This window comes from Pyrus communis, chromosome 1 (genome assembly GCF_963583255.1).
Source record: "Pyrus communis chromosome 1, drPyrComm1.1, whole genome shotgun sequence".
NCBI classification, from domain to species: domain Eukaryota; kingdom Viridiplantae; phylum Streptophyta; class Magnoliopsida; order Rosales; family Rosaceae; genus Pyrus; species Pyrus communis.
The window spans coordinates 542,198-559,738 of record NC_084803.1 but is presented as its reverse complement, the minus strand read 5'-3'; the positions used below and the strand labels follow the sequence as shown (position 1 = coordinate 559,738).

At 41.6% G+C, this 17,541-nt stretch overlaps 2 protein-coding genes across 2 annotated transcripts; one reads left to right on the top strand and one right to left on the bottom strand.

The window, feature by feature from the left end:
- Positions 1-6,252: 6,252 nt before the first annotated feature.
- LOC137738252 (E3 ubiquitin-protein ligase CIP8-like) lies at positions 6,253-7,679 on the top strand. The gene has a single exon (XM_068477885.1). It carries the CDS (start codon positions 6,347-6,349, stop codon positions 7,466-7,468), a length of 1,122 nt encoding a protein of 373 aa, XP_068333986.1. The 5' UTR covers positions 6,253-6,346; the 3' UTR covers positions 7,469-7,679.
- Positions 7,680-10,142: 2,463 nt separating this feature from the next.
- Positions 10,143-16,035, bottom strand: LOC137742208 (uncharacterized). The gene is made up of 3 exons (XM_068482004.1): positions 15,812-16,035; positions 15,324-15,375; positions 10,143-13,640 (listed from the first exon to the last, which is right to left on the bottom strand). The coding sequence occupies exon 3, from the start codon at positions 13,566-13,568 to the stop codon at positions 10,494-10,496; it is 3,075 nt and encodes a 1,024-aa protein (XP_068338105.1). The 5' UTR covers positions 13,569-13,640; positions 15,324-15,375; positions 15,812-16,035; the 3' UTR covers positions 10,143-10,493.
- Between the last annotated feature and the right edge of the window lie 1,506 nt (positions 16,036-17,541).

Below are 17,541 nucleotides of genomic sequence, written 5' to 3'. Positions count from 1 at the left end.
ATTTTGGGACTTTCTTTTCTCTTGCTTTGGTTCGTTCTTATCCTTCTGCACCACTAGCTCTCTCTAGAGAAAGAAAGGGGTTGAATTTGGGGGACGGAGGAAGTGGTTTTTTTTTTTTTAGAGAGAGAAAGAGGGGGAGGACTGGAGGACACGCAGATTGGGCTTTGAGAGCCGGGCCCGGGCCTGGCGGGAGAAGATGCAGAGCTCCTTGCACAGCAAGCTCAAAACAATTGTGTGTTTGAGAAAAGATGGGCCTGGCATTTGGGTATATGGGCCTTCGTCCTCAACACAACAATCCAGCCCACCATTTTGGGCTTGTCGACATTTTGCTTTCTCTTTTTTTTTTTTTTTTTTTTTTTTTTTTTTTTATAGTAGAGAATATATATATTTTTTTTCTAATACATAGTAACATATGTAATTTTTTTTTTTTTTTCTTTTCTTTTCTTTTGTAATAAAATTGACTTTCTTTAATGAAACATTTATTTATTTATTTATTTTGATGTGACTGTACTTGAAGTTTTGAAGTTTCAAGTTGCCTACGTACTCTTCCAAAGAAGAGATCAAGTCATAACGTAGTTCAAATGAGTGATGGTTTTGATGATGATTTTGTCAAACGATCTTAGAGAGGCATTCCTTGCAATCTTCATAGCAAGGAGTCTTGACTGAGTGATTGAAGAAGTCTTCTGGGAAGAAATCGCGCATCGTAATGGCAACGGACGATCTTTGTGTCATAATTTCATCATCCTCAACATTTTCATGTAGCTTTGAAGGTTGACGGTAGCTGCTTTGCCCCCTTTCCGATTGGTGAACTTGTGGAGGTGACCTATGTTTCTTGTGCATTTTCTTTGGAGTGACATAAGTCCATCCTTCAACTTCACTTGACTTGACTGTCATGGTTTTGGAGCATGCCCCCAGCGGTTGAGGTGAAGATTTTGAGTTCAAAGAGCCAGAAGTGACGGTGGTATAGTTTGATTTCACCACATCATTAAGATCTAGCTCGATGATCCCTTTCTGAGCCAACTTCATGATGAGATCTTTTAGCACAAAGCACTTTTCCGTCGGATGACCAATGAAGCGGTGGAATTTACAGTACCTTGGACTGTCAGTACGGTTCATATCTTCCGGCCGTTTGCACTCAGGTAGGTCGATCACCTTTTTGTCAAGCAAGTCTTTCAACATGGCAACCACGTCAGAGTCGGGGAATGGATAAGTCTTCTTCTCAAGCTCCTTCAAAGTGCGTCTACGTATCTCTTGATCACGAAAAGCTTCGGTTTGAATCGCCTTGCCTCGTGTATGGATTTTGACTGGAGTTGTGTTGACCGTCATTGCTTCCTTGGTGGGTTTCCACGCAACCTTATCCACCTTTGGCCCCAAAACTTTGTCATTCTTGTAGTCGGCGATCTGTTCTTTCTTCCCATGACGGGTGATGCTTAACTCCATATCATGGGCGCGGGTGGCTAACTCCTCAAATGTTCGTGGTTTGATGCCTTGAAGGATGTAGTGTAGTCCCCACTGCATGCCTTGAACGCACATCTCAATGGCAGAGGTTTCAGAAAGCCGATCTTTGCAATCCAGACTTAAAGAACGCCATCTATTTATGTAGTCGACGACAGGTTCCTCTTTCCACTGTTTCGTACTGGTCAGCTCTAGCATGCTTACAGTACGACGAGTGCTGTAGAAACGGTTGAGGAATTCCCTTTCTAGCTGGTCCCAACTGTTGATAGACTCAGGTTCGAGGTCAGTGTACCAGTCAAAAGCGTTACTTTTCAGCGAACGCACGAACTGTTTGACGAGGTAGTCTCCCTCTGTCCCAGCATTGTTGCAAGTTTCAACGAAATGGGCGACATGTTGCTTCGGGTTGCCTTTTCCATCGAACTGCATGAATTTTGGGGGCTGATAACCCCTTGGCATCTTCAAAGCATCAATCTTCTTGGAGTAAGGCTTTAAGTACAGTACGGAGTCATGCGAGCTTCCTTCGTACTGTGTCTTGATAGTGTTTGCGATCATCTCCTGTAGCTGCTGGATAGAGAGAGATCCCATGAATGCCGTTGCTTGATCTAGCTTCGGCTTCTCTTCAACTTTCTCCGCTGGTGGCTCCTCTTCTTCGTCGCCTTCTTTCTTTAATAGGCCAATATTTGGGTCGACTTTCACGTCGGGCAGCGTATCTAGTTGGTTGACAAGTGCGGCAATCTGCAAGTCCTTCTCTTCCACAGTCCGTGTGAGCTTTGCGATTGCTTCATTCATTTGAGCTAACTGCTCCTCGATTGAAGTTGCTCCAGTGGTCATGACTTGCATGGTTGTACTGCCGCTCGAATCAGCGTCGGAGAGTAGGGACTCTGAGTATTTCCTCGGGCTTTCGTCTTCTTTACCTTCTTGAACCGTGATGTAGAAAACATCTTGGATCTCCTCTGCAGTGCCGTTATCTTGAGTTTGTTGGCATGAAGATTTGCCAGTGTGGACGATGATGCGCCTCCTTACCTTCAGTGGTCCTTTTGTGTCGACCTCTAGGATTGCCTGGCGCTTCATCCTTGAAGGAATCAAGCTTCGAGCGTCGTCTTTTTCTCCTAACTCATCGAGCTTTTCTTCCTTTGGTGTTGTCTTCCTCTTTCCAAAAGGCTTACCATTATCTTCAAATCTTTCTGAAGCTGATCGTCGCAGAGGAGAGATAGTTGTGTTGTTTTGTTTCTTAGGCTTTAACAACCTTTCAAAAACAGAGCTTTGGGATGTCGGCGCGTTAAGCCTCTTGAAGACAGAGGTTCGGTCTTGACCACCAATGCGATTAAGCACTGAAGTTCTGGAGCTTGAATGGCTCATCCTATCGAAGACTGACGTCCGAGGGGAGGGTTTAGGCTCTTCTTGGTCTTGTTCAATGCTCACGCTGATGTGTTGAGCGCTAGCTTTCTTCACTTTGCTTGAAATCTTCACGGGTGCATTTGGTGTGAAGCCAAGTCCAGCTTTGTTGTTGTCAACTCCATAATCATGCTCCTTCAACTTCTTTTGAGTCTCGGTGAGGTCGCGATCTTTGTCGTTGACGGTGTTTGAAACCTTCTTTCCAAGATTTGAAGAGGAAGCAAAGTCATTCCCAGCCTTTGACATGAGTTCGTAGGCATCTGGGTTGAAGCCTTCTTCGGTCCTCTTAGTTGGAAGAGAGCTTGGTTTCACTATGACACCATGTTGCGCCTCCAGACGGTTGATGAGTCCGGCGGTTTGCAAGTTTTTCTCCTCTGCAGTCTTTATCAGCCTTGCAATTGTTTCCTTCATCTGAACCAGCTGTTTTTCAATGGAGGTAGTGCCGATAGTCATGACTCATTCTTTGTTTGAAGCCATGGACTGTGCTTGAATATCTTGAACAGAGACAGAGATGAGAGGTAGAGATTGTCCCACCGGGCGTGCCAAGTTTGTAAACACGAAAAATTCCTGAAACAAGAAACAAGAATACCGTGTACAAAATATATTTTTGTGTTAATGATTTTGGGGTTACAATCTCTTTGTAATTTGATCCTCTGATTCTATCTTCGTAGGGTGTAGGTTTGTGGATGAGTTGTTGATCCAAAGGGCCGTCGGGGCTTGATCTAAGGATGAACAGTTGATGAACGGATCTTCGAGGGCTTTTGGGCTTGATCTTGAAGACTGGGTGTATGGATTTCTTCAAGGGCTTTTGGGCTTGATCTTGAAGGTTGATGGATGAGCGGATCTTCAAGGGCTTTTGGGCTTAATCTTGAAGAACGATTGGATGTGTGGATTTGTTGAGGTTGTTGATCCAAATGGCCGTTGGGGCTTGATCTTAGGATGAACGGATGATGAACGATGAACACCTTCTTCAAGGGGCCGTCGGGGCTTGATCTTGAGTCGGTGGAAGTTCTTCAAGGGCCGTTGGGGCTTGACCTTAGGATGAACGGATGATGAACGATGAACACTTTCTTCAAGGGGCCGTCGGGGCTTGATCTTGAGTCGGTGGAAGTTCTTCAAGGGCCGTTGGAGCTTGATCTTAGGAGGATTTTGACGAAGAACGAAAAGTGTTTTCTTGATCCTTCGGGATTTGCTTGAGAGCTTTAGAGTTTCAAAGCTTCAAGGTTTTGGTGTGATGTAAATTTCCTTCTTTCTTTCTTCCTTTCTTTTTTCTTTTTCCTAAAATGAATGCCTTGGCTTCCTATTTATAGAATTCCAAAACTTGATTTTTGGATTTAAATAATCAGATGAAATAAATCATTTCTGCCAGGTAATGACACGTGTCCTATTTGATGACTTTTCCAATTTATTTCAATTTTTCGTTGAGTCATACGCTACATGTAAAATTTATGTGACACGTGAGCGTTGAAATTTTAATTATTGGTCAACATTCCCTTCACCGAAATTTCGATGTCCACAAAACGATAGCGCTAATTGTTTAAATTGTTAACTATTAACAGGAGCCGATGCCAAATACTATTTTGTTGAAATGGTTGTTGTTTAAAGATTTACAGTGAAGGATAGTCAACCGATTAATCATGAAGTATTATAGGTCACTCTCATTTCTTGGTAAAAGTGACCATTCAAAAAGGATGTTTTAACTTGGGATGTCGAAGACATTGAATCTAAATAAACATAACTTGTTGATGAATATGTGACTTTATCTTTTCTTAACATAAAGCAATGTTGGCGACGTGAGAAGGAAAAGCAGACCACCAGAGATTTCGAGCATAAAGACTTTTTTCTTTTTTGAAATGGTGAGTAATATAATTAATTGAGCTACAAGCTCATGTAAATGTGTCACTATTTATAGAAATCTTTTCTATTTAGATACAACAAATTCTTTATTTATTTTACACTCAATGATTTGAGTGCCATAATAGTTTTTATTTTTATTTTTATATAAATGACTTTGGAAATTTCAAACTCAAAATTTCAAGTACAATGCTGAATAATGCTCTAAACTTAGTTTCAATAGTGGAAGGGCTTGTAACCTTAAAATTGTTTACATTTTAAAGTACTAAAAAATAGACGGTGAGTATTAATCACTAAAACGTGCTTGTCATCATGTGCATCAATATTTTTTCGAATAACACTGCTAGAATTTCATCCAAAAAATTTGTTTAAAGACACAAATAAAATACTTTAAAATGTTTAGGACCAATACCTCACATTTGCTTTAGCATTCTTCTTAATTTTTTTCCCTCTATTATCAGTTATAGTTTTTATATAATATACTGTTTTTTAGTCGCAAATAAAACTTTTCTTATGTATTTAGTTAGAGAAGTGTTATTGGCACTCCAAAAATCTCATTCTACACTCTTCACAAGTGTATTTTTCTTTATAAATATAGAAAATTTGAAATATAGAATGAGAAATTTAGAGTGTGACATCCCACATCGTCCAGGGGAGTGATCCTTAAATGTATTTTCCCATCTCTACCTAGCACAAGGCCTTTTGGGAGCTCACTGGGTTTGGGTTCCGTAGGAACTCCGAAGTTAAGCGAGAAGGGGGCTAGAGCAATCCCATGATGGGTGACCCACTGGGAAGTTGCTCGTGAGTTCCCAAAAACAAAACCGTGAGGGAATGGTAAGCCCAAAGCGGACAATATCGTGCTACGGTGGTGGAGCGGGCCCGGGAAGTGGTCCCGCCCGGGGCGGGATGTGACAATTTGGTATCAAAGCCTAACCTTGGCAGCGTGTGTGCCGACGAGGACGTCGAGCCCCTAAGGAGGGTGGATTGTGACATCCCACGTCGCCCAGGGGAGTGATCCTTAAATGTATTTTCCCATCTCTACCTAGCACGAGGACTTTTGGGAGCTCACTGGCTTCGGGTTCCGTAGGAACTCCGAAGTTAAGCGAGAAGGGGGCTAGAGCAATCCTATGATGGGTGACCCACTAGGAAGTTGCTCGTGAGTTCCCAAAAACAAAACCGTGAGGGAATGGTAAGCCCAAAACGGACAATATCGTGCTACAGTGGTGGAACAGACCCGGAAAGTGATGCGTCCTGGGCCGGGATGTGACATAGAGTACCAATAACAATTCTATTTAGCTATTGACAAACCCCTCTCCACAAAAAAAGAGAAAAAGAAAACCCTATTGTTCATTTAATTATTGCAATACTGCATCACCGACAACTTTCTAAGCTAATACACATCCACCGTTGATTGGGTCCTCCACGACAGATCAACAAATTGTAAGTTTCATCCAACGGGTCAAAATTCATGGGAAAAAACCACCTCGCAGCACCATAGCAGTCCACGTCACACAATTGACAATCTCGGCGCACAGGTCCTCAAGAATCCAATCTGCAGCCCCCACCCAATTTCCCCGCTCCTTCCTTCTTTCTTTTGGTCTTTCTTGGCCGTATCGGACCTCTAATTCCAAACAGAAACCCTATGGCTGAAACTCCATCCCAGACGCCGCTGCCGCCGCCGCGATCTGCGTCAGAGGCCGAGACGGAGACTATGGAGTACTGGTGCTACCACTGCAACAAACGCGTCTCCATTGAAACCGTGGCGAATCTCCCGGATATCGTCTGCCACGAGTGCAAGAACGGTTTCGTCGAATCCATCCCGGCCGCCTCGTATCCGCAGTGGGATCCTCCTTCCCGATCGTCCGATCAGGTCGACGACCCGACTCTAGGCTCTCCATTTCTCCAGGTGCTGCGGCTAATCGCTCAGGCGTCGCGTGAGGAGGATGCGCCCCCGTCGCTGCCTCAAAACCCCTTGCCTGATGACGATTTCTTCAGGATTGAGATGGACGGGTGGGACAACGACGAGGACGAGGACGAAGATGAGCACAGTGTCGAGTTTCGCAACCACGACGGCGAGGGTAACGAAGAAGCCGGACAGGAAGTAGAGGAGGAGGAGGAAGAGGAAGAAGATAGATCGGATAACGAGGATGGAGACGAAGAGAACCAGGAAGATGAGCAAGAGAGAGACGAAGAAGACATGCGACGACGTCGTCGCGACGTGCTTCGTCTCCGCATCCGAGACATTGCGACCCAAGCGAGCAGCGGGAGGAACCGGATTCTAGATTGGGCCGAGATCTTGATGGGGCTGGAGGACAACTCGATCGAATTCCGGCTCGAAATGCCCGAATCGGACCGGTACATCGGCAATCCTGAGGATTACGTGGATGCAGCCGGCTATGAGGCTTTGCTGCAGACCTTGGCTGAGAGCGATAATGCTGGAAGGAGAGGGGCTCCACCGGCGTCGAAGAATGCTGTTTCGGAGTTACCGTCGGCCAAGATTGCCTCAGAGGATGAGGCCGTGGTGTGCGCCATATGCAAGGATATGGTGAATGTTGGTGAAATGTCGAAGAAGCTGCCATGTGGGCATGGTTACCATGGCGATTGCATTGTTCCTTGGCTGAGTTCCAGGAATACTTGCCCGGTTTGCCGGTTTGAGCTGCCAACTGATGATCCAGAATACGAGGAGGAGAGGAAGAAGCGAGCTGTGACTGTTAGTGCCGCTGGAGCTTCCAGTTCTGGCGGAGATAATTCAATCTCTCATTGATTGAAATCGGTATCACCATTTCTGCAATTCTCATACCTCCTTCATTCCTCTCATTTCCTTGTTGCATTTGTAATTGATTTATATGCTTTTGTTTGCTTATTATTAGCTTAGTGGTCGATTCGAAGAAGAAATTGAAATCTGTTTTCATGTTTTTCCATTTTCTTCTGGATGTAAATAATAATTTGAACTCAAATTTCTGTTGGTGTTTGCTCGTGCTTGATTCCGCTGTCTTCTCACATGGTACACAATATCTTGTTTAAACCATCGTGTCTTCCATGGTTCCATGAATATATTGTGTAGAAGCAAATCATTTCTTGTTAGCCCATCGGATGCGTTACTTGTTCATTGCGTCCTTCCACTTTATAACCTTACATGTCCCTCGTTTGCTCTGTCAATGTATGGTCCAGAGTCTAGACCAACATATGATGCTTTGATATGTGTCCTCCATTCGTGAGAGTTTCCGGTGGTGGGAACTCGTGTCTTCTTTACAGAGTTATACATAAGAATTACATTATGAATTGCAAAACTTGTGAGTTGTATGTGTTCTACCTAGACGTTTTCCATTTATATGATGATGTAGTGGTTGAGGTTAGAGTGGTAGCAATACCAGTAAACTTGCTCAACATTTCTGTTCTCGGTTGTAGAATTACTTGTTACATGTCTGTACAGTAAGTCTTTGTTCTCTGTACAGCTTGAGTAGTGTGTGCGATCCAGATTCCCTATGATAGTGAACAAATTGTTGAAAGAGGTCGTTTTAGGGTGAACCTTCCAATTCGATCGCGACTTGCCTGTGTTTTGAAACTTATTGATCATTAGTTCCTTGTTTTTTCAATCGTCGGGGCTGACTTTGGTAGGCCAAAATCTGCAGCTTAACTGCTACCGTGGGCCTTGTTTTTTTCATGAACTCGTACACCTTTCTGGCACATTTGACGTTGTTCGATATGTATTTTCTAAGCGTCCGCTGATACTCAAGACATAGCTGCGGTGCTGTGGCGTGGACCTGACCCCAGAGCTTTGAAAACACTTGCAACAGTTAGAGCGTAAATGGACTTGGACTGAGGTGTGTGAAAGGCTTGTTGCAAACTTCAGGCGAGAGAGTTTGCGAATTGAATCTATCAACAGTTGACCCTTGCCTTACTTTACATACGTTACGTTGCTTCCGATCGAAATGAAATTTAAAAAGCTAGAGGTGCGGTGGAAATTCTATAAAACTAAGCTAATAAATAGTATTAGTTCCCTTCAATCAAATCAATAAGCTTTTTTTTTATTGATTCAGGGCGCCGCCCCCCTTCTTAGAACCCATTGAGGGGGCCTCCGCCCGGGAAGGGGAGAGTGGCGCGAATCTTACCAATCGCTCTTTTGGAGTTCGCATTGTATCCTTGGATGGTCATCTTAGTGTGACTTAATTTACTGGTAGGGATTCCCAGGTGAGCTAGAGCACGAAGAGGCCTTCTATTTATGGCGGATCCTAGGTCTATCTACACTCATGGTTACTCGGCCTCCCCAATGTACCCGGATATTTCAGTATGTCTTCAGATAGTGCCCCTCTATCTACACTCATGGTTACTCGGCCTCCCCAATGTACCCGGATATTTCAGTATGTCTTCAGATAGTGCCCCACTAGTCTGGCTAGCTAGTGAGCGGTTCTTTCGGCGAGAAGCGGGACTGGCCCCACGGGTGGGCATCTCCCGCAACGCAAGCTGCATTGTTCGCCACCACCCGAGAAGCAAAAGATTCGAGAGTCCATGCTGAAAATACATGCATAGATAGTGGCCGGCGACTAGCATAGGGAGGAAAGGGAGCCCAGACGGTGGAAGAGCCAAGGGAGGCCAGGTCATTTGACGGAAATGGAAGGCTTTTCCCCTATTAGAGAAGGCCCAGTTTATTCGAAGTATCCCAATGGTGTAACGCCGTCGACTTATTGGGAAAAATGAGGAAAATCACTTTGATCTCTTGTTTCGAAAAAAAGGTGGTTTTATGAAGGATTTTATAATCGTTTTATGATGGCTTTTGAAAATTCTAAAAAATTAAAAAAAAGATGGTTTTATGATGGATTTTCTAATGGTTTTATGATGGCTTTTGAAAAATTTGCAGAACTGATTAAAAACCATGAAATATTAACACAATGATTTGTTAGGAGATTGACAAACAATCGGTCTTTATCCTTGAATATGGATAATATTGTCTGTTAAAAAAAAAAAAGTTTGAATCTCGTGAGTACTAATTTATTATGGCAGTCCATGGTGTCTCAAATTAAGTACATAATATTGTTGTATTAAAAATAAAACTTGATTACTAAACAAATTAATTAAAATACAAGCCGGGCTCAGAACATAATTCAAAGCTACAGAGTACCGAGCTATACCTGAAAACCTGACCATATCGGGCCAAGTTTCGTCGGCTGGACATGCACTTTCCGTTGAATGCAAATATATTTTTCCTCCTTTTGTTTCCCTTAATAAGTAGACTCTTTTGCTCAACACGCAGGTAACAGGGACCCGACTAAATTAAAGGATAACACTATTCACCCGCTCATTTTTACTTCTCACACACCCTTATTAATTTTTTACCATTGACCTTTTTCAATCATCCAATCCAACGGCAAAAAAATTGAAAGAGGTGTGTAAAATGTAAAAAAATAAGCGTGAACAGCGCACGACCCAAATAAATAATGTAGGGATTTGTTCCTATAATTTGTGTGATATACATGGAATGGAAGAGAAATTACAGCTACACCGTACCAAAAGTCTCCTATGTTTTGCACTGCACTGTCCTCTATGGAACACTTAAAAGAGAGAAGAGAAAAGAGAAACAAAAAACCAATAAATTAAAAACAAGAACCTAATTTCGTCCTCCAGAAATTAATCACATTAATATAATGTTACCTTGATAAAACTCCCTTCAACTTTTATTCGGTTTCTACTAAAGCAAATGAGCTCACCCACTTCTGGATCGCGTATATCAATCTACTTAGAAGGATGTATGAAACTGATCCAAACAGATGTCGGGGAGTAGTTAAAGACTTCTATCTCCACGGCGGAGGTTGCTGCTGCTGCTGCTGCTGCTGCTGCTGCTGTTGTCTGTAGCTATACGGGTATGGTTCCCACCCGCCATCTGGTTCCTTCCTTTTCCCACCAACCGTAGAACTTGAAGGGGGTTGTGCGTTATTCCTCAAATGATCCTCCATAGACCTTCCCTGACCGTGAATGAAATGCTGCCTCAGGCCCACCGAGTCCCTATTGCCTCCCTCAACCATGAAGCCCGAGTTCAGATCAAAACTGGGGCGCAAGGGCCCAGCACCATTTATCACACCATTTAGACCTGGTTGCGCACCAGTCAAATTCATGATGAACGGTGACTGAGAGAACTGAGGAGGAACAGCTGACGGAGAGGCCATAATTTGCGGTACAACCGGGGATCCTCTAGAATCCACCATGTAGGGGATTGTGCCACCAGGTCCATACATGGCTGAGGAGAACGACATGGCAGGCCCAGTTGCCAATCCATTGTAGCCGAAAACAGGAGGGTGAGAGTAAGGGACTGTTGAACCCATGTCCAAAAAGCTTCTAGTTCTCGCCATGGTAGCTTCTGTTGCGGTCTCAATAGCCTTGCCGTTTGCCAGGGACAGATTCTGGGAAGCATCTTTTCTGTTTATCAGGACTCTGGTACCCATGATAGAAATAACTGAAGCATCCTGTTTAGGCCATCCATATGCATTTGCATTTTGAAAAGACTTACCTGGCCCATGATCTACAGAATCATTATGAAAATATGGCCTGTCATTCAAATCAAAATTCCTCATAGAAGGCTGCATTGATGAAGATGATGAAGCAGGAGATGGGCTGCGATGGCCAACACGGTTGAACAAGAACTGTCCTTCCACCCTTGAATCCGATGGTAAGGCATCAGCATCGTCATCAATACGATTCAGATCCAAATGGGGCCTCCCTGATCTATTCTGATTCACTTCCACTGAAGATTCCCCAGAAGGAAGGCCAGATGACGCTGGAATTTGTTTTCCTAAATCATCACCACCCTCAGCCACATTCAGATCAATGTCGAGGTAATCCTGCCTCTGCTTTGAGCTATCACTGGTGGCCCCTGTAAGATTCTTATCGCCATCTGAGAGTCTGCGAGGAGAAGCTCGGCGAAAAGCACTATTTGGAGCAGATCCTATCCACCCAATAGCCCCTTCAAACTGCAAACGGGTTCCAGGTAAACTAGCAGCTGCTACTGGTCTTGAAACAGGAATTGGCGTAGAGACAGGATTTACTGGGCGATCCATTTCATCAGAACACACTTCCTGATTTAGGTCAAAACTACAAAGACCCTTCTCTGGGTTAACTTCTGGTTCTTGAGCTGCTTCAGTTACCTGAGAGGACTCCACGTCAGGATTCGCCTCTGGCGAATGACTATGTGGAGCAGTGCCCGGATTTTCTGAATTGACCACATGGTCCTCCCTCTCAGGATTTGCCTCTGCAGAATGACTTTGTTCAGTTGGCGCCTCCTTTAGCGAAACAGGTAAGTCCTGTTCTGCATTTATAGAGTCTGGGCTATTGGCCTGTCTGAGTCCACCTTCTGCATTTTTCTCCGAAGATGAACTGCAGTCCGGTTCTTCTCTTTCATATTCTTGGGCTACCCGTCGAGCAACTTCTAGAGCATCAACCAACCCATACTCAAGTTCAATATCAGACCTTCTTTTATCAAATGTGTCAGGACTTTTGGAATCAATTGCTGGTTTAGGATACTCATTAGCAATTGTCAATTCCTCATCTTCATCGCTGGAATGCACCTTATCTTCATCAAAAGCCATCTTGGAAGAAGTCTCCAAATCTTCAAGTTTTCCTGAAATACTACCATTCTCAGACGAGTCTTGAGGAGTGTTTGAACAGCATTCACCCTCTTGAACTGTAGTACTGCAATGATTGACAGATCTTGTATCATCCACCACACCCTTTGGATCAGATGCAGTTGTCCCTTCACTGCCAAGAGCAGTAAACTTTTGACAAGAATTGTTGAGATTGGCATGTTTTTCCAAAGCAGAATCAGTTGCCACATCCTGCGAAGTAGCTCCATCAGCACCTGAATAAACACTCCCAGGTTCCAATAGACCAGACCCTGAAGAGATGTCTGTCACACCCAACTTCTTCGGGGAACTGTTGACTTTGTGGTCCTGATTTTCATTTTTTGACAACTCATTCAATTTTGGACCGTCGGACTGTTCATCAACACTGCTCAGTTTTGCTACTGGAAAAATAGAAATTCCAATTGAAGTGATCCCTCCCACAGAACATATAGAGGATTCATCTTTTATAGGATTTTCTTGAATAGGGTTGAACACAACAGCAGAGGCCAATGTATCTGGAGATCCATCTTTGATGTAATTGCTGTCTAAAAGTTTGTGGGTTGTGGGAGACTGTTTGTTACAAGGTTGTATGGGTAAAGTATCAGCACTTTCTGGTAGAAGATCGCCAGAAGTCCTTAATGGCAATGCATCATTTTGGGCAGGTCCTGATGGGTGATTTTCTCTGTGATCACCTACTTCTGAAGTAACATTCAAAGCAGATGGCTTAGAATCTTCTTCCAAAATCTTAGAACTCCCATCATCTGGTAGAGCCCCAGCATTCACAACATCAACTTGAGCTGCATCACCATCCTCCCTCCAGCTATCAAACAGCAGTCTCGCTTGATCCTGAACTGTTGAGCTTTTGTGACTAAGAAGACTCTTCACAGTACTCCAGATCCCTGAAGATAATGACCTGTTATTGTGTACATGCAGCTTTTCAAGTGCTCGTAACAGAGCAGTTATTGACTCTTCTACAAAGTTCTCATTTGTATCTTTACCTAAGTTTTTGGCATCTTTTAGCCATCTATCAACAAACATGAGTCCATCTAATTGAATAAAAAGATCAAGACAATCTTTATTCTCTGTGGCAGCAATTGTGCTTGCAACAGCAGCCCACTGCCGGGTTGCATCACCAATATTATTCACAACGGAATCTTTCTCACTCTGCATTACAGTGACCAGCTCCTGAACTCGTGACGGGGCTGTGAGCCCATCTTTCATCTCAGTTAAGGTAAAGAAATCTTCGAGAGTCATGATGCTTTACATGGCATGCTTACACTCAAAGAATTCCATGCAGAACACCAATGCTTTAATTTTCATTCAGAACTGCATTAATTACAAATGGTCATGTCAAAAGTCAATTAAAGAACATACACAGAAATTAATACCAGCAATACAGAATAACCAATTTACCGTATCTGTAGTACAACCAAAATATAACAGATAATGATGACTTCCATTAACTGGTTTGCAAGACAAAGTTGAACAATCTCAGAAAAAAGCCTTTTGATCAGGCAGGCAGTGCCTCAGGGCATGGTTAAATTAATGATTTTTACACCAACTTCAAATAAGTTCCTCTAATTGTGCAACAAAATATTAAAACTTTGTGCATATTCTACGCTTCTAGTATCCTTAGGCCAAGAGAACATGATGATTTGAACTAAATTACAGATTCAAATAAATATTCACCTACATCTAACTATGCAAGTATAAGAAGTTTAAACCAATTGATTGTACCAAGCAATCCAAAGTCCAATAAGTGCAAGAAATACTCTATAGAGAGCTGAAGTGAAAGTGTAAATGGAATAAGATAAATTTTAATTAAACAATCTGTGATACACAATCAATAAAAAAAATTACATTATGTGAAAACTCTAACTTAAAGAAGGAACATTGATCCAGATCAAGCTTGGCAAGATGGAATACCCGCAAACCCAATTAGTTGATACCATTTAACACTACAGAATTAAATGAACTCAAAAAATTTAAAACTAAACTATTCTTTCCAATCAAGAAATTAGGAAATAAAGCATGGAACAAGCATGAGCTTGAACTATAATTGAGTAAACCTCAAGTGATGCATCACCACCATTTCAAAATTACAACCATGCAGGGATAAGATGACAATCACATTAGCAGGAAAGGAAAAGGTTGGGTACAACCAAGCTAAGGAAAAAATTCCAAAAATAAAATGTCACTTATGATGATCCGACATAAGACAAGCTGTATTTATACAAGAAGTACTCCTTTCAGGTACATTTCCTATCCGACAGATTCACAAATGAACTATTTCTCTCTCTTACAGAACTCCACTCACAAAATCTAGAACCACGTGACATTGATGTTCCCACTTGACTCATTTCTAATGCCGGTTGAATCTGTGGTTATACCAAAGTTCAGATACAAGATTCACACAATTAAATCCAGTATATTAACCCATTGTAAATAATAGCCTAACAAAAATTATTGCTAGACTGTTGGATTCCTTGACCAGACCACCATAAACTTATTATACAATCAAATATGATCAAATTTCTTGTTTAATAGATAAAGTCTTCAACCAGGCCACATAAGTGCACGTGCAGCCAAACAATGGATTAATAAACGAGAAGTTTTTCAAAGAGTGTCAAACACATACAAAAGCAATTGTCACTAAAGTTCAAAGAAACAAATAAACTGTAAGAAATGTGATCTGTAATTGTGTAAGCTTGCATAAACATACAGAAAATAGCCTACGCTCACACGAACAACATCTAGTGTTCTTATGTCTATTCCACATAGTCATACAAAAAATGAAGCTACGCTGTTCAGTATATATCGTGAAATGGAAGTCGTATTCAAAGTGTAAATTTTGTTTCTCCGCAAATTTAAAAATGCTGATAATCGACCATCCAAGCACGCTCACAATAAAAACATCATGCACACGCACAAAACATACTTACATATACCAAATCACAAATCTCTCATTAAACCAATAAGAGAGAGAGAGAGAGAGAGTAGAATCTCTACCTGATGAAGATTGGAGCTTTCGGATCACATTGACAAATACGACGCAATCTACCTGAAACAACCAAATAGGCAATAAATTCAGCGCCCGAAGACAAATTACGAAGTGTATAATATGATAAGGGGAAATTTTTTACAGAGACACACTGAATCAGACTGTAAAACCCAGGCTGAAACCACTAATCATATAGCTCCATTGATTTGGGTATAAGTATGAGTAAAATCCAAACAAGGCAAACCCTAGTACCCAAACTAGCGATGTGAGAGCAAAGAGGATCAAAATCCCACCCTTCCATGCTTCGGACTAACGAGAAGTGATGTGAAATATTACGGATATGGAAAATTTAATCAGGATTACGAGAATTAATGCCGTGAGATATGGTACTTAATTAAGGCTAATTCCAAATTGGAACCGAATTTAATTTAATTAAACAAAATTATAATGCAAAATAGCAAAAAATAAGAAGCTGCAGTGTCGTCGTCTACTTTACCTTCGGAAACAGAAAAAACCCTAGCTTTGACACAGTCCAATTGAGAAGCTCCTCCGCTCTCTCTGTCTCTCTCTCCTCCGTGTATGTGCTGGGCTTTCTCTCTCTAATCTCGCATGATCTCTCTCTCTCTCTCTCTCTCTCTCTCCCTCCCTCCTCCCCCGTCTCTCCTCCGTAAAACCCTCGCTTTGTTCTCTGTGAAGCTTTTTTCGAACCAGAGAGAGAGAAACGAGAGTACCGTTTCCGCCTCTTGTTTATTTCTTTTTCCAGAAATTCTGAATTTAATTTCGTGTTTTGATTAATTTTTTCCATTTTTATTTTCTCACGCTTTCTTCTAATTGGAACCGGGAAAACGCATGTGCAGCGCGTGCGAGGGCCGTGACGTGGATGGGACGTGTGGACCGGGCGGCGAGCTCGACCGATGAACCGTTTTAAGTTCTGTTCGGACGGTGGAGCGTAAAAGTGATAGGTAGGTGCACCGAAGACCAAAACTGTCAATTTTGTTGACGTGGTCTAAAACTAAATACCATGGGCTGAAAAGGAGAGGGGCTTAGCCTTGCCACTTTCACGGGGTCCGTCACAGTCACTTGTCGTGCACACATTGTCCGGTGAGGTCCTACTAAGAAATTGACTCATGTGATAAAAAAAATAATTCTTAATTCTAACTTTGTGGTGGAGTATGTTAATAGTCTTAGGGTTTGTTTTAAAGTATTTTTAAAATGATTGAAATTTTTTTAGAAAAAGTTTTTGCATTCCAAAAACATTTGAAGTGCTTTATAGATCTTCTTGGAAGCATTAAAGTATTTTTTAAAATTCACTTGAGTTTTTACTAATGATTGATTCTGAATAAATAAAATTCACTAAAAATATTTTCAGTCGTTTTAAAAGCATCCCTTAGTTTAAATCAAAATTTCCATTAAATTTCATCTATAAGAAGGGGCCAAAAAGTCCTTCCATTTCATTTTCAATGATCAACAAAAAAATAAAAAAATAAAAAAAAACTTATTTAGCTACACTTCCCTGAAACTTCATTTTGATCTCACTTTGCCCCTATAACTCAAAAGTCACAACTTTATTCCCTGAAGCTCAAAATCATTTCACTTTAATTTGTGGACTCTCTTTTCTCTATGAAACTTATAGGTTGTCTTCTAAAATACATGTTGAATCCAACATCCAATAAAACTATATCATATGTACAATAAATTTAATTATAAAATTTTCATTATGAATTAACATTTAACAAACAAAAAAAAAATTAAATTTAAGAACCTGCGGACGAAAGTGTGATTTTCAATTTGACCCTAGACACGGTCAAGCTGCCAACGTATTTATTTGGAAAATAAACATTGACAACTTGCGCACAAATTTATTAGTGAATAAACAACAATAAAAAATAAAGACTTTGGTCAAATGGCGTCGTTTGGTTAATGGCCTATTCAAAAAATCACCATCACTTTCTTGGCAAACCATTTTCAATTTTTTTAACAAACTATATTATCTTGAATTACTAATCCTTATTTTGGAATAGTCATAATAATGTGATTCAAATTCGCCTTTAACGAGAATCGAACCTAAAACCTCTCACACTTACAAATGAAAAAAATATCCCTAGACTACAGATACAAAGAATTTTGTAGACTTGGCTCTCAGCATTTTGTAGACGTTTCTGTCTATAGCATTCAAGAGATTGTAAAACTAAAATTAAGTGTCCCACAACATTAAGTAATCATGTT

Coding starts and splice junctions, on each gene's coding strand:
- LOC137738252 (XM_068477885.1), top strand. CDS start 6,347: ATGGCTGAAACTCCATCCCAGACGCCGCTGCCGCCGCCGCGATCTGCG.
- LOC137742208 (XM_068482004.1), bottom strand. CDS start 13,568: ATGACTCTCGAAGATTTCTTTACCTTAACTGAGATGAAAGATGGGCTC.